The sequence below is a fragment of the Neofelis nebulosa genome, chromosome 10 (assembly GCF_028018385.1).
Source record: "Neofelis nebulosa isolate mNeoNeb1 chromosome 10, mNeoNeb1.pri, whole genome shotgun sequence".
NCBI classification, from domain to species: domain Eukaryota; kingdom Metazoa; phylum Chordata; class Mammalia; order Carnivora; family Felidae; genus Neofelis; species Neofelis nebulosa.
This window is the reverse complement of record NC_080791.1, coordinates 55,210,225-55,223,338: the sequence shown is the minus strand read 5'-3', so window position 1 is coordinate 55,223,338 and position 13,114 is coordinate 55,210,225. Positions and strand designations below refer to the sequence as shown.

At 55.7% G+C, this 13,114-nt stretch overlaps 1 protein-coding gene across 3 annotated transcripts in view; it reads left to right on the top strand.

Moving 5' to 3' along the window:
* Positions 1–13,114, top strand: part of CAPN5 (calpain 5) — a 51,925-nt gene that overhangs the window by 32,237 nt on the left and 6,574 nt on the right. For all 3 annotated transcript variants that reach the window (XM_058687686.1, XM_058687687.1, XM_058687688.1), the window contains exons 4-9: positions 6,686–6,894; positions 9,408–9,600; positions 10,362–10,555; positions 11,202–11,279; positions 12,112–12,307; positions 12,947–13,069. In XM_058687686.1, the coding sequence (XP_058543669.1) occupies positions 6,686–6,894; positions 9,408–9,600; positions 10,362–10,555; positions 11,202–11,279; positions 12,112–12,307; positions 12,947–13,069 (993 nt within the window). The remainder of the gene's footprint in view (positions 1–6,685; positions 6,895–9,407; positions 9,601–10,361; positions 10,556–11,201; positions 11,280–12,111; positions 12,308–12,946; positions 13,070–13,114) is intronic.

Genomic DNA, 13,114 nt, shown 5'->3' with positions numbered 1-13,114 from the left:
CTCCTGAGGGCCCAGGCCCTGGCAAGGCCAGCTTCTTCCCAGTGACCACGGTCAGGTCCTGCTTCAGGGGCCACACTTGGGGTTTTGCTGGGGAATGACCTTCACTTTGAAATGTTCCCCGCAGCCAGGTCTCACATCCCCACCCTGCACCCTGGAGTCCTCCCCGGGTCAGGTGTGGCCACCTTGTTTCTCTTCCCCAAGCCCTGCCCTTCCAGTCACAGCCTCCATCCACTCCCAAAGATGCCTCTGGAAGGGGTAGGGGCAACGGAACCCAGTCCTCCCACCCCTGTTCTCCTCCCCGGCAGAGCCAAGACTGGGTCAGGAGGAGTGCAGTGGATGGGAAATGAGGACCCATTTTCCATGGAACCCACAAGAACACAGAGTGAAGACACTTGCCGTTTCCTGACCTTCGCCACCCCCCCCCACCCCTCCCCCACCCCCCCGCCGCCAGGCAGTGTGTGCAGTGGCGAGGGGCCTGCCACTGACCACCTGTGACCCTGGGCAGCCTCTCTGAGCCTGTTTCCTCGTCTGTTGGCAGGGGCTAATGACAGTGCCTCCTTGTAGGGCCCGTATGAAGCTTAAATGAGTTAGTGAAGCACTCAGAGCCCCTCGTGAGCTGGTACACGACACCCTCTCTCCGTTTGCTCATTGTTACTCTCCCAGTCACTGTAGACATGTGGTCTCACTTTTCAGTTATTCTGAGAGGAATGTCAGGACAACCTGTTTACAGAGGAGGAGCACAGAGTTCAGAGAGGTGAAGGGAGTTGCCCGATGCAACACAGCAGCCCAGTGCTTCTGGGAGCAGGCAGTGTGGGGAGGGATGGGCAGGGGCCAGGCCTGGCTCTGGTTGGAGAGTGGACAGGAGGGTGTGGATTCTTCTCCGACACTGTCACCAGGCTCAGGATGGGCACAGCTGAGGGGATCTTTAGCCCTCACAATGTAGCAGGGAGCCCAGCAGGGGCGGGGTGGGGGGGGGGGGGGCTGCCTCAAGGCTGGGGTCCCACGCAGGTCTCTGAGGGCAGCTGAGCGTCTGGCTGTGCCCTGTGAACAGGAAACCCTGGGCCCCTGCAGGTGCATCATCTCCTGCTTTCCGGCTGGCGAACGACGCGGCTCTGCTCTCCCAAGGGTGTGGCGGGGAGGGGGGCAAACTTCCTGGCCTCGTCTGGTCATGGCATCTGAAACTCGGGAATTTGAGACTCTTGGAATCAGAAGCTCCGAACTGAGGAACCAGGAACCTTCTGGTTTGGGGACTCCCCTCACCTGACTCGGGTAACACAGGAAACCCCACTGTAGCCTGACAGCCTGCAGCCCTGCTGGCCTTTTACAGAAATGCTCCCAGTTAGCCCTCTGGGGTTGCAGGCAGAAATCTGTGAAAAGCTCCTTCCCTGTGCACGCCCCCCCCCCCCCCCCACACACACACAAACACACACTGACATTGACATTCTCTCTCTCTCTTTCTCTCTCTCTCTCTCTCTCTCTCTCTCACACACACACACACACTGACATTGACATTCTCTCTCTCTCTCTCTCTCTCTCTCTCTCTCTCTCATACACACACACACACACACACACACACTGGTGCTCACACACATGCATGCTGTGTGCACCCACATACACTGACCGTCATGCACTTGCACACTCACACCTGCGTGTCCATGGCTCAGTCCCAGGAGGATTTGAGCCTGGAGTGCTCCAGGCACCAGGGCATCAGGGGGTGCTGTGGCACACCCGTCGCCTGAGGTTTCTGGGCTGATTTTGTAGTGGTGCCAGGGGGCCTGCGAATCCCACACAGTCCTTTCCTTGCTGCTGGGTCAGCCCAAGTAAGTGCCGTGACCCCTCAGGCCTCTCTTTTCCCATCTGCGCAGGGGGCTGCTGCTGCTGTTTCTCCTCTTGGGAGGCTTGACCAGGTACCTGAGGTCCGTGCCGGTCCCAAAGTTTGCAGATTGTTGTGTGAGTGCACGTGATTGTCCCGCATACCCCAGTGGGGATGACCCCTCACATGTGCACAGCCCTCCACGGTTAAGGCAGCACCTCTGAGGCCACTGTCCATTTTGGTTTGCTTTTCTTTCTTTTTGTTTTTAATTTTTTTAATGTTTGTTTATATTTAAGAGAGACAGAGCGTGAGCGGGGGAGGGGCAGAGAGAGGGGGAGACACAGAATCGGAAGCAGGCTCCAGGCTCCGAGCTGTCAGCACAGAGCCCGACGCGGGGCTCGAACTCATGAACCGTGAGATCATGACCCGAGCTGAAGTCGGACCCTCAACCGACTGAGCCACCCAGGCGCCCCCATTTTGTTTTTCACATCAGTCCTGGAGTAGGGTAGGCAGATGCCTACACTGAGGCTCAGAGCGGTGGCCTAGTCGGAACCTAAGTCTTTGCCGTGCACCATGATTGGCAGTGTGTCCTTAGTGGGTACAAGGTCACCAGCCGGTCAGGGCTGTGCTGTGGCTGGCACTTGGAGACTTTCCTTCCAGAAAGACTTGGCCGGCTGTGGAGCTGGGCCAGGCCCTATGCTGGGTGGGGTGCTGGGTGGGTGGGGGGGATCTGGGTGTGAATGGAGCTCAGCTTTGCCCTCCAGAAGCTCCCTTCCCAGGATCAGGGAAAGAGCCTGCGGGAGCACCAGGCCTGGAGACCCCTGCAAGCTGCTGCTGAGCTAGCCCCTGAGGGACAAGGATTGGGACAGTACTGGCAGAGGGAGCCACATGAGCAGAGCCGAGGAGACCTGAAGCAGCGTGTGTGTAGATTTCCATGGGGCCCGAGGGAGGCAAGTGTTCAGGGTGAGCCTGAGAGTCAGCGGAGCCCCAGGGCTGTGAATGCCAGGCTGAGGAGCTGGTGGCCGTGGAGATGGGGCATTTCACTTGGGAGGAGAGAGAGGTCTTCATGTGCTCCCTCGTACCCATCCCTCGGCCTCAACAATTGTCAGCTGGCAGCCGGTCTTGTTTCCTCTTATTCCCTTCCACGCCCTCCAGGCAGCTTCCCATTTCATCTGTAAATATTTCTGGATGCATCTCTGAATGATAAGGAGTCCTCAAAAACAAAAACAAACAAACAAAAAAAAAAACAAAGCTCTGTAACCATAATCCTATAACACAACTCAAATAATTCTACGATACTTCCTTCATAGCGTCAAATACCCAGTAAGTGTTGTGGTTTCCAATTTCTGCCATAAACGTGTGTATGTTTTATGCTTTGCTGGAATCAGATCCAAACGAAGGTCCGCGACTCCAATGGTTTGTTTCCCTTCATCTTTTATTGTTTTCCTTGAGATTTCTTTGCTGAAGCCACCTGGCCTGTCGAGTTTCCAACTATCTAGATTTTGCTGCCTTTGTTTTTGTGGCGGTGTTTAACCTGTTCTCTGTGCCATACATTTCCCGCAAAGGACTGACCCCTAGAGGCTCGATAAGGGTCAGGTCCAAGATTTTTGGCATGACTGCTTCCTAGGAGACATTGTGTGCTTCTCTCACAGGGCCCCGTGATATCTGGTTGTGTCTGTTTTTTGTGATAGGAGAAGCCACCAACAACCATTGCTAAATCCCTTATTTGTCGGTGGTAAAGTAGCAGGAGTCTAATCTAATTTCGTCCTCATTTCGTAGCTGCAACTCACCTCCAGATATACACCTCCCTTCCTCTGTTGGTTACCCTGTGGTACAGTCTGTATAGAAAAGGCGGGATAAATCCTGATTCTTGCCCTTAATTTTCCAGTTGTTAAAAAAAATGAGTCTGTTTCCCAGCTGTTCTCCAATAGTGACTAATTATTTGTAAGTATCGCTGTGGTCTCATAGATTGGAACATATTTGATGTGTTTTCATCCGTTGCAGTAATCATCCTTACCGAAGCTGAGATTGGCCCCTCTTTGGCCAGTGGGAGCCTCTTTAGGTTGGTTCCTGAATCCTTTGATGTGGCCCCAGGGTTTTGCTTGCTTCCTCGATTCCTGGGATGACTGGATGTGGTGTGCGAGGGTTTGTGTGCCCGTGAGAGCACACCTTCCTGGACAGTCTCCTCCCTCTCACTCAGGACCCTGCTGGCAGCAGAGGGGTTGTGGGGGTAAGAAGCTGGCCATGCTGGGCCCACTGGCCATGACGTAGGAGGGGAAATTGAGGCCCACAGGGATCCCTAACTCAGGATCTGCAGGCCCTAGAGCTTCATTAGCTGCTTCCCGAGCCCCAGAGGGCCCAGAGCCAAGCTCTGGGTTTGGCTAATGATCCCCCTGCATCCCCAGAAGTACCTCCCAGCGCCCTGTGAGGGCTCCTCTTCCTCCCTCCCCGGGCCCCACACAGTCCAGAGCTTTCAGAGCAGGGAGGAGTGGAGGAGGGTGCACTGGCCAGGCCGGTGTGCTCAGCTTCGGACTCCCTATCCCTCTGTGCCCTCGGGCAGCTCCTCGTTCCTCAGCCTTCCCGTCTGTGCAGTGGGGATGATAACCCATCCTGCAGGTGCCCTGTTTTTGATATAGCTTTGTGTCCTGAGTGCAAAGTGGGAGAGAGTGCCGGGGGGGCTGGGGCAGAGGCTGCCCTGGGAGGTTTCAGAAAGGACACAGAATTGACTGAAAATGGAGCAGCCAGGATAGAGCCTTTTCTGGGTTGCGGACACTGTAGAGGGCCCTGAAACCCTGAATGTGAGTCCTGCCTCCCTCACCAGTGCCCACGGGCAACATTGTGCCAGCAACTTCCGATAGTATTGCCTCAAAAGGTAGCGATAAAGGTCAGGGGCAACAGAGAGAAAGGTGTGCCTGGCACCGTGCCGGGCTCCGTGGATGGCAGTGCGCCTCTCACTGTGGTTGGCATTTTCATTTTCTTGGTCTCCAGTGTCTCGCAAGGGACCATTTGTCTTCGCCAACATCCTTGTTGATGGTAAGAGGTTTGTAAACAAAAGCCTTCTTAATGAGTGTGGGGGTTGGGGAGTGGCTTTTGGCAGAAGAATCTGGTCTGGGCCTTGGGATTTACAGCCTTCTGCGGCATCTCTGGCTCCTCAGCCTGGATGCCTGGGTGCCCACCCCCATGCCTGAGGGTGGTTTTCTTTCAGAAGGGGCTGCCTCTGGTCACAGTGGGTTCAGCCCCACTTGGTCCCAGGCTGGGCGGGGCTGGCAAGTCAGCCTGGCTCGAGGGTGACAGGCTTTCCCTCCTGTGCCCACCTCCCGCTGCCCAGATGTGCCACGTCTGCTTGGGGGACGCCCACAGCCAGCTGTCAAGATACCTGCTGGGAAGCAGCTTCTGGCCCTGCAGGGTCAGGCCCACCTTTCCCTTCTGTCCATGCTCCCCCATGCTCCCCCTGTCAGCCTCAGCATTTGCCTCTCCCACCAGACTAAGAGCCTCCTGAGGGCAGGGACCATGTCTGATGTGTCTGGGTCCTCGTTGTCAGCACAGACCCAGTGCAGAGCGGTCCACAGGTCACAGGTCTGAACCCTGGCTTCCAACACAGTCTGCCTGACTCCAGAGAATGTGTGTTTCCTAGCTGTGTGACCCTGGCCAAGTTACTTGCCCTCTCTGAGCTTTAGTTTTCTTAGCTGTAAAGGAGGGATGGATGATAGTAATCTCTGCACAGGGTTATCCTGCAGATTAAACTGGGATTAGCCATGGCAGTCCTGGGCACGGCACCTGGCATGTCCGAGATGTTCCATAAATACTATTGTCAGAGACCCACTCAATGCCTATGAACTTTTTCACTCGGTTGACATGTGTGTATTAAGTATCATGTCTGGGCCAGGTCCTGGACCATGTATGTGCTGGGCATATACCAGTGACAAAACCTGATGCATCCCATGTTTTAGAGAGCTAACATTTCAGCGAGAGTAACAGAATTGAACGCAGTGTCACACAGTTGTTTAATGATAATTGTGGTAATGGTCTCCGAGGAGAAGTGCCAGGGGCCATGAAATGGACCCACAGGGGTCCTGGCCTATAGTCTGAAAAGTCAAGGAGAGCTTCCTGGAGGAGGGGGTGGACCCTAAAGGGCAAGTGAGATCCGCTGGGTGAAGAAGAGAAGGAAGAGCAGGTGCGAAGTTTCCGAGCAGAGGAAGAGCCTGGAGCAGGAGAAAATGGGGGGTGGGGGGTGGGGGGGTAAGGGGTTAGAAAAGCCAGCCTTGGAGCTGGGGGTGGGGCAGCGCACATTAAGGGTTTGGAGCTCACCTCCTAGAAAGGCGACATGATCAGAAAGATTACTGTGCTGCTGTGTAGGGTGAGGGCACAGATGGTTGTCGATGCCACAGGTTATAGTGTTTTGGGACGAGGAGATGGGGGCTGGGCCAGCGTGGTGCTGGGGACAGAGAGGAGAAGGAGTTTAGCGGAATGTAGGAGCTCCGAGTGGCCTCACTGGCTGGAAAGAGGGAACGGGAGGAGGCTGATGTGGCCGCCTGCTTCTGGCCAGTGTTGGACGGGGCGGTGGCGGCACCCTTCACCAGATAGGAACCGGAATTGGTGTAATAGATTTCTGAGCACTGGAGGGTGCACAGGGAGCCCCGAGGAAGGGAAGGGGAAGCCCAGAGTGACAGCCTCCAACCACTGTAGAAAAGGGAAACTGAGGCCCAGAGAGGAGAAGGGTTCGCCCAAGTCCCACACTGGTTCATGGCAGAGATGAGACCTGAACCCAGTATTCCTTTCTATTTTGATTCCCTCGAGGCATGTACCCCCGTTTCCTCAGGAAGCCAGATATGACCGTCGCTGTGTTCCTGTCCTGTCCCCCTCCCCATCCAGGTCATCCCAGACTGGAAGGAGCAGGAGTGGGACCCTGAGAAACCCAGTGCCTACGCGGGCATCTTCCACTTTCACTTCTGGCGCTTTGGGGAGTGGGTGGACGTGGTCATTGATGATCGACTGCCCACAGTCAACAACCAGCTCATCTACTGCCATTCCAACTCCCGCAGCGAGTTCTGGTGTGCCCTGGTGGAGAAGGCCTATGCCAAGTAGGTGCTGGTAGGGCGGGTGGGCGGGTGGCCAGGCTGGGGCGGCTCGCCTTGTGGGCTCCACCTGGGTGCTGCTCTAGCCGGGGAGCCCAGGGCACGGCCAGTGGAGCCTACTCTGTGGCAGATGAAGGTCTGGGACCTGGTGTCCAGTCCTCAAAAACCAACCCACAAAGTGAGGAATGGTTCCTCCTTGTTCTCGCTGAGAGGGCAGAGCCAGGGCTCACATTCAGGTCGGTGGTTTTTCCCCAAAGATGCAAGCCACCCAGCCCTCCCTGGAAGCCTTGCCGAGGATGTGCTATCTCAGAGCCAGGGCTGGTCGTGGTGGGTCCATCCATTCTGTCTCCACTGACCCCTCCTCCTGTTCTGTGCCAGGTCCTGGGTCCCCAGCAAGGGCACAAGCAGAGGTTTGCTGAGCTTTGGAGGGCTTTGGAGCAGAGAGACCTGCTCAGGCCCCTGCAGGCCTGGAGCAGGAGGGCCAATGGGGTCAGAGACCAGCCCACCAGCCCTGTTGAGAATCCTTCCCTGGTTCCTCCTCCCAGACCCATTGGTTGGTCTCCTTGGACTGTGTGTGTGTGTGTGTAAAGGAAAAAGGAAAACAACAGCTCCTAACATCAAAAACAAACTTAAGGGGTGCCTGGGTGGCTCAGTCAGTTGAGTGTTGATTCTTGATCTCGGCTCAGGTCTTGATCTCACAGTTCGTGAGATTGAGTCCCATGTTGGACTCTGCACTGACCGAGTGGAGCCTGCTTGGGGTTCTCTGTCTCCTTCTCTCTCTCTGCTCCTCCCCACTCATGCACTTTCTCTGTCTCTTTCTCTCTCTCAAAATACATAGAGTTAAAAAAAAAAAAACCTCAAGGAAACACATTGACAGATTCCATTTTCAGTCCTAAGAAAGGAAAACCCGCCCCCTGGTGGTCACTGAGTCTCCATGGTCCTAGGTGCAGACCCCTCTCCCAATCCGTGAGAGCCACTTAGTAGGCTTGCTCTTATTTAGGTAGCAGTTTTATTAATTTTTTTTTTATTGTGGTAAAATATAGAAGATATGGAAATCCAGGCAGAAGGTAATAAAAGTCACCTGTATACTCCTGCATATTCTTTTGGGCCCCTCTGCTCCCTTTCCCTGTTTGAGGCCACCTGAGTTAACCAGGCCTCCTCCCGCTTCAGGAAACTTTGCTGCCCTCCCCTCAAGGCCCTGCCCCCACTCCTGTCTCCCTCCCTGTGCTCCCTGAATCCTCTGCACACCTCCCCGCTCCCTCCCAATAGCAACTCGTATTTATTTATTTATTTATTTATTTATTTATTTATTTATTTATGAATGAGACAGAGAGAACGAGAACCAGTGGGAGGAGGGTAGAGGGAGAGGGAAAGAGAGAATCTTAAGCAGGATCCATGCTCAGTGTGGAGCCCGACACAGGGCTCAATCCCACGACTCTGGGATCATGACCTGAGCTGAAATCAAGAGTTGGATGCTCAATCGACTGAGCCATGCAGGTGCCCCACCAGCAACTTTTAATATCTTTGATGCCTCTTTTTGTTTATAGGTTACCGTGCAAAGCCTGTGTTGCTGTTTTGTGGGCCTGGATTTTCAATTTATGTAATCTGTTTTGTTATATGTCCCATTCAGCTGCTCACATCCACATTCAGCACTGCCTTTAAGACCCCAACCCTTTCCCTAACATTTAAAGAAGAAGCCACAGTTGTGGCCCTAGCACCTGACATGTTGCACATAGTAGATGCTTAATGTTTTTTATTTTTATTTGTGATTTTTTTTTTTTTTTTTTTAGTAATCTCTACACCCAACACGGGGCTTGAACTCACAACCCCGAGATCAAGAGTTACATGCTCTTCCAACTGAGCCACCCAGGCACCCACAGCAGCATTAGTTGTTTTTTTTTTTTCTTAATGTTTATTTATTTTTGAGAGAGAGAGAGAGAGAGAGTGCGAGCAGCGGGGGAGCAGAGAGAGAGGGAGACACAGAATCCGAAGCAGGCTCCAGGCTCTGAGCTGTCAGCACAGAGCTTCACGAGAGGGCTTGAACTCACGAATCGTAAGATCATGACCCGAGCTGACTTTGGACACCCAATGACCTGAGCCACTCAGGTGTCCCTAACAACAGCATTAGTTTTTAAAGTCGATTCCCTGTTGTTAGACATTTAGGTGATTTCTAGTTTTACGTTCTTATAAATAACGTTAGTTATTTATAATTGATGTTTCAAAAGATGCATGAGTTTTTAATACTTTTGAGAAGAATTGCTCGGTTTCTGGACAGTTAAGTGTTGGAGACAGACCTGCTAGGGCTAAGGAGAATTTGCATGATAAAACAGGGCGGTTCAGGGAGACAAACGCTGGCCTGGGAGCCAGAGACAGGGATTTCAGTGTTGGCTGTGCCGTGACCTGCTGTGTGACCTTAGTTTGCTTGACTTCTCTGAGTCCCCCAGATCTCCCCTGTAAGGCGAGGGTTTTAGACAGGTTGGGGAGCATGAGCGGGGAATTCTTTCCACATTGCTCCCCAGGCTGGCGGGCTGTTACCAGGCCCTGGATGGAGGCAACACGGCGGATGCGCTGGTGGACTTCACAGGTGGCGTTTCCGAGCCCATCGACCTGACTGAGGGTGGCTTTGCCAACGATGAGGCCAAGAGGAACCAGCTCTTTGAGCGTGTGTTGAAGGTGCACAGCCGAGGAGGCCTCATCAGTGCCTCCATCAAGGTGAGAACACAGAGGCAGCCCTCCCCATCGTCAGCCCTTACTGGGGTGTCCCAGGCAGAGCCCCTGCTCAGACTAGCTCATAATCTGGACGTTCAGCCTCACAGGGGGAGGGGAGCAGCTGGAGCGTGCAGCCCCCTCCCCGGTGCTGGGCAGCACGAGCTGTAGGTCCCTTGCCCTGACCCCCTACACTATGAAATACCTTGCTGTTTGACCAGCATCCCCCTTTGACGGGCATCTTGTATTGGGGCAGTAGGTGTCTGTGCATCTGAGGGTCCCTTAGTCAGGGTCGCTGCAAGGCGACTGGAAGAGGGGAGGGAGACTCTGCTCCTGGCACAGGCCCAGGTGCCTCAGGAGGATTGTCCTATTTCATCGACTGCTTTTATTTCAGGTGGGGGAGCTGGGGCTCAGTGCAGGCACCAGTGGTGGGTCCATAGTCTGGCTCTCTGGAAAAAGAAAAAGCCCTGCTTTGTAGCGTTTGCTGATTTCATTGGCGTAAAGGCTCCCACCATGTTGATTTCAAGCTAATGTTTTAACAGTTGCACAACTGAGCCTGTGCCAGTTAACGCCAATGCGCTCCTGGGCCACCCCACTTTAGCTGCCCCATGGGGGCTTTGTGCACACGGAGCCCACCTGCCTCCCTTTGTGTGGGGCTGCCATTCCTTCCCTGTCCTATAGAGGTGGTGTAGGCACACACCATCCCTGCCCCTCCAGCTGGAGCCTGACCAGACCCTGTCTCTCTGGGCAACTGTGTCCTCCTGCAGGCAGTGACAGCAGCAGACATGGAGGCCCGCCTGGCATGTGGCCTGGTGAAGGGACATGCATATGCCATCACTGACGTGCGCAAGGTGCGCCTGGGCCACGGCCTGCTGGCCTTCTTCAAGTCGGAGAAGCTGGACATGATCCGCCTGCGTAATCCCTGGGGCGAGCGGGAATGGAACGGGCCCTGGAGTGACACGTGAGGCCCGGGGATGGGGGTGCGGGCACAGGGCAGACCCCAGGTGGGTGGGCCCCAGTATGAGCGCTTGGGCAAGGACAAAGGTGGGTTTCCTAGAGGAGGTGACACCCAAGCTGGGCCTTGAAGGATATGGGAGGAGGATGACATTGGGAGACTTACTTTGCAGTGGGCACCTGTGCGGGGGTGGGTGGGGGGTGGATTCTGCAGGGAAGAGTCCTGGAAGTAGGGATAAGCTGATTCCTATAGAGGACAGAGAACCCAGTCTGGCGATGAGTGGGAAAGAAAGCAGGGAGGGAGGCCACCAGGGGTGAGAATGGGGGTGACTGCTCTGTGTTTGGCTCATGGCCCTGGTGAGGTGAGGACCGGAGCCAGGCCCCTGGTGAAGGAGCCCCCTTCCTTGAAGGTCATCCCGCCCTTCCCCCGCCAGCCTGCAGCCTTGTTCTCAGACCTCCAGCCCCTGGCATGGTGGCAACCCACCCTTAGCAGACAGGCTTTTTGGAGACGGGCTGGGCCTGGCCCTGGGTGCCCCCAACTATACCCACGCTGATGGAGGCCTGGTTCTGGGCTGTCCCTCGGGCCTCCTCTCCCTTGCCAGGGTGGCCCTGGTGGGGTCCCTCCTCTTACACTCCTCCCTCTTCCCTCCCAGCTCAGAGGAGTGGCAGAAAGTGAGCAAGAGTGAGCGGGAAAAGATGGGGGTGACCGTGCAGGATGACGGGGAGTTCTGGTGAGTGTGTCCGTGCCCCACGCGGGCGTCCAGGGCTTGGGAGGGCCTCCTGTAGCAGGGAGCACCAGATGGGGGGGCAGATGCCTCACCATCAACTTGCTCTGTGGCCTAGGACAAATCACGCCTGTTTGCTTCTCTGTGAAATGAGTTGGGCAGTAATGGGCCCGTTCATCCCCGTAGTCCCCAGTACCAACCTCCAGGGACCCTGAGCTGCTCCAGCACGCAGGCTGGGCCCTCAGCAAGTAGGCCAGGATGCCGGCAGGTGGGGATACGCGGGGCAGGGGTAACGCTGGCAGCCTGATTGCCAAGAGTTGCCGAGAGCAGCTGGGGAAGAGGAGAGGCCTCTTGGAGTGGCTGCCTCCTAAGCTGGGCCCCAGGGTCAGGGGAGCCCTTGGTGGGCAAGGAGAGAGACCCAGCCAGTCAAGAGAGTACGCTTAGGTTTGAGAAGAGGGAGTTCAGGGAGGCCAGGGAGGTGAGGGGAGCTAAGGGGGCACGTGGGTTGGGGTTGGGCTGGGAAGATGGCAGCAGCCTTGCTTAATACTGTTGCTGATTGTCACAGCTAGTCTTGGCTGGCTCCCGTCTGCCGGGAGTTGTACTTCGTGCTTTTACTGCATTGCTTAATTCCCATGCTACCTCTGTGAGGTGGGCAGCTGTTGTTAGGTTCATTCCCATTTTACAAATCAGGAAACTGAGGCCAGAAGAGATGTGAAGGGGCCAAGTGACGCCACCTCCACACTCACTCCCGTGTGGGTCGTGCTTCAGAGCACACAGGGTGAGTAGGCGGGTGGCCAGCCAGGGGGACCTGCCCAGCCTCGCCCCCTGCCACACCCAGGATGACCTTCGAGGATGTGTGCCGATACTTCACTGACATTATCAAGTGCCGGGTGATCAATACGTCTTACCTGAGCATCCACAAGACGTGGGAGGAGGCCCGGCTGCGTGGCGCCTGGACGCGGCATGAGGACCCCCGGAAGAACCGCAGCGGGGGCTGCATCAATCACAAGGACACCTTCTTTCAGAACCCGCAAGTGAGTGTTTTCGGGGCCCCTACTCCGCCCCTTGGGCAGCCACGGGGGCCCTCGCCACTGCCCTGCATGGGCTCCTGCATGACCTTGGGTATATCCCTGTTCCCCCATGGGCCTCTGTGCACCTGTCTGCATAGTGGGGGTTGGGTGGGTGGGTTCGGGTGGTCCTGGGCAACCTGCAGATGGTAAAGGTGAGGAAGCTCGTCCAGAATTACAAGGACATATAGAGGGAGGCTGAGCTGAAGGCCCGAACCCCTTGTTTCCACACACACGGTGCTCTCCTTCCAGGGGAACTTGGCCGGATTGGCTCTTCCTCAGGGAGGACCTCTCCCCTGCGCCTCCTTTGTTAGGACCCTGGCAACTGTTTACCTTTCGTGTTTGGCATGCCTTCATTTGGCACCGACTGCGTGTGGACTCAGAGCTGAGCTTCCGTGATCTCACAGAGTCCCCCCGCCCCTCAGGCAGCGTAGGCAGCGTAGGCCCATCTCACAGATGAGGGACTGAGGCCCAGAGAGGTGCTGTGACTCACCTGGACTCACACGTGGAACTGAGGCCCGGCTCTGGCCCAGCTTCCAGGAGCCAGCAAGCCTGTCTCCGGCCCGGTCTCACTGCCGTGTCTCTCTTCCCTGACCTTCTCTGCAGTACATCTTTGATGTCAAGAAGCCAGAAGATGAAGTGCTGATCTGCATCCAGCAGCGGCCCAAACAGTCTACCCGCCGGGATGGCAAGGGTGAAAATCTGGCCATTGGCTTTGACATCTACAAGGTGAGGCCAGCTGGGACCCCTGCTCTGGGTGAGGAGAGCGAGGGA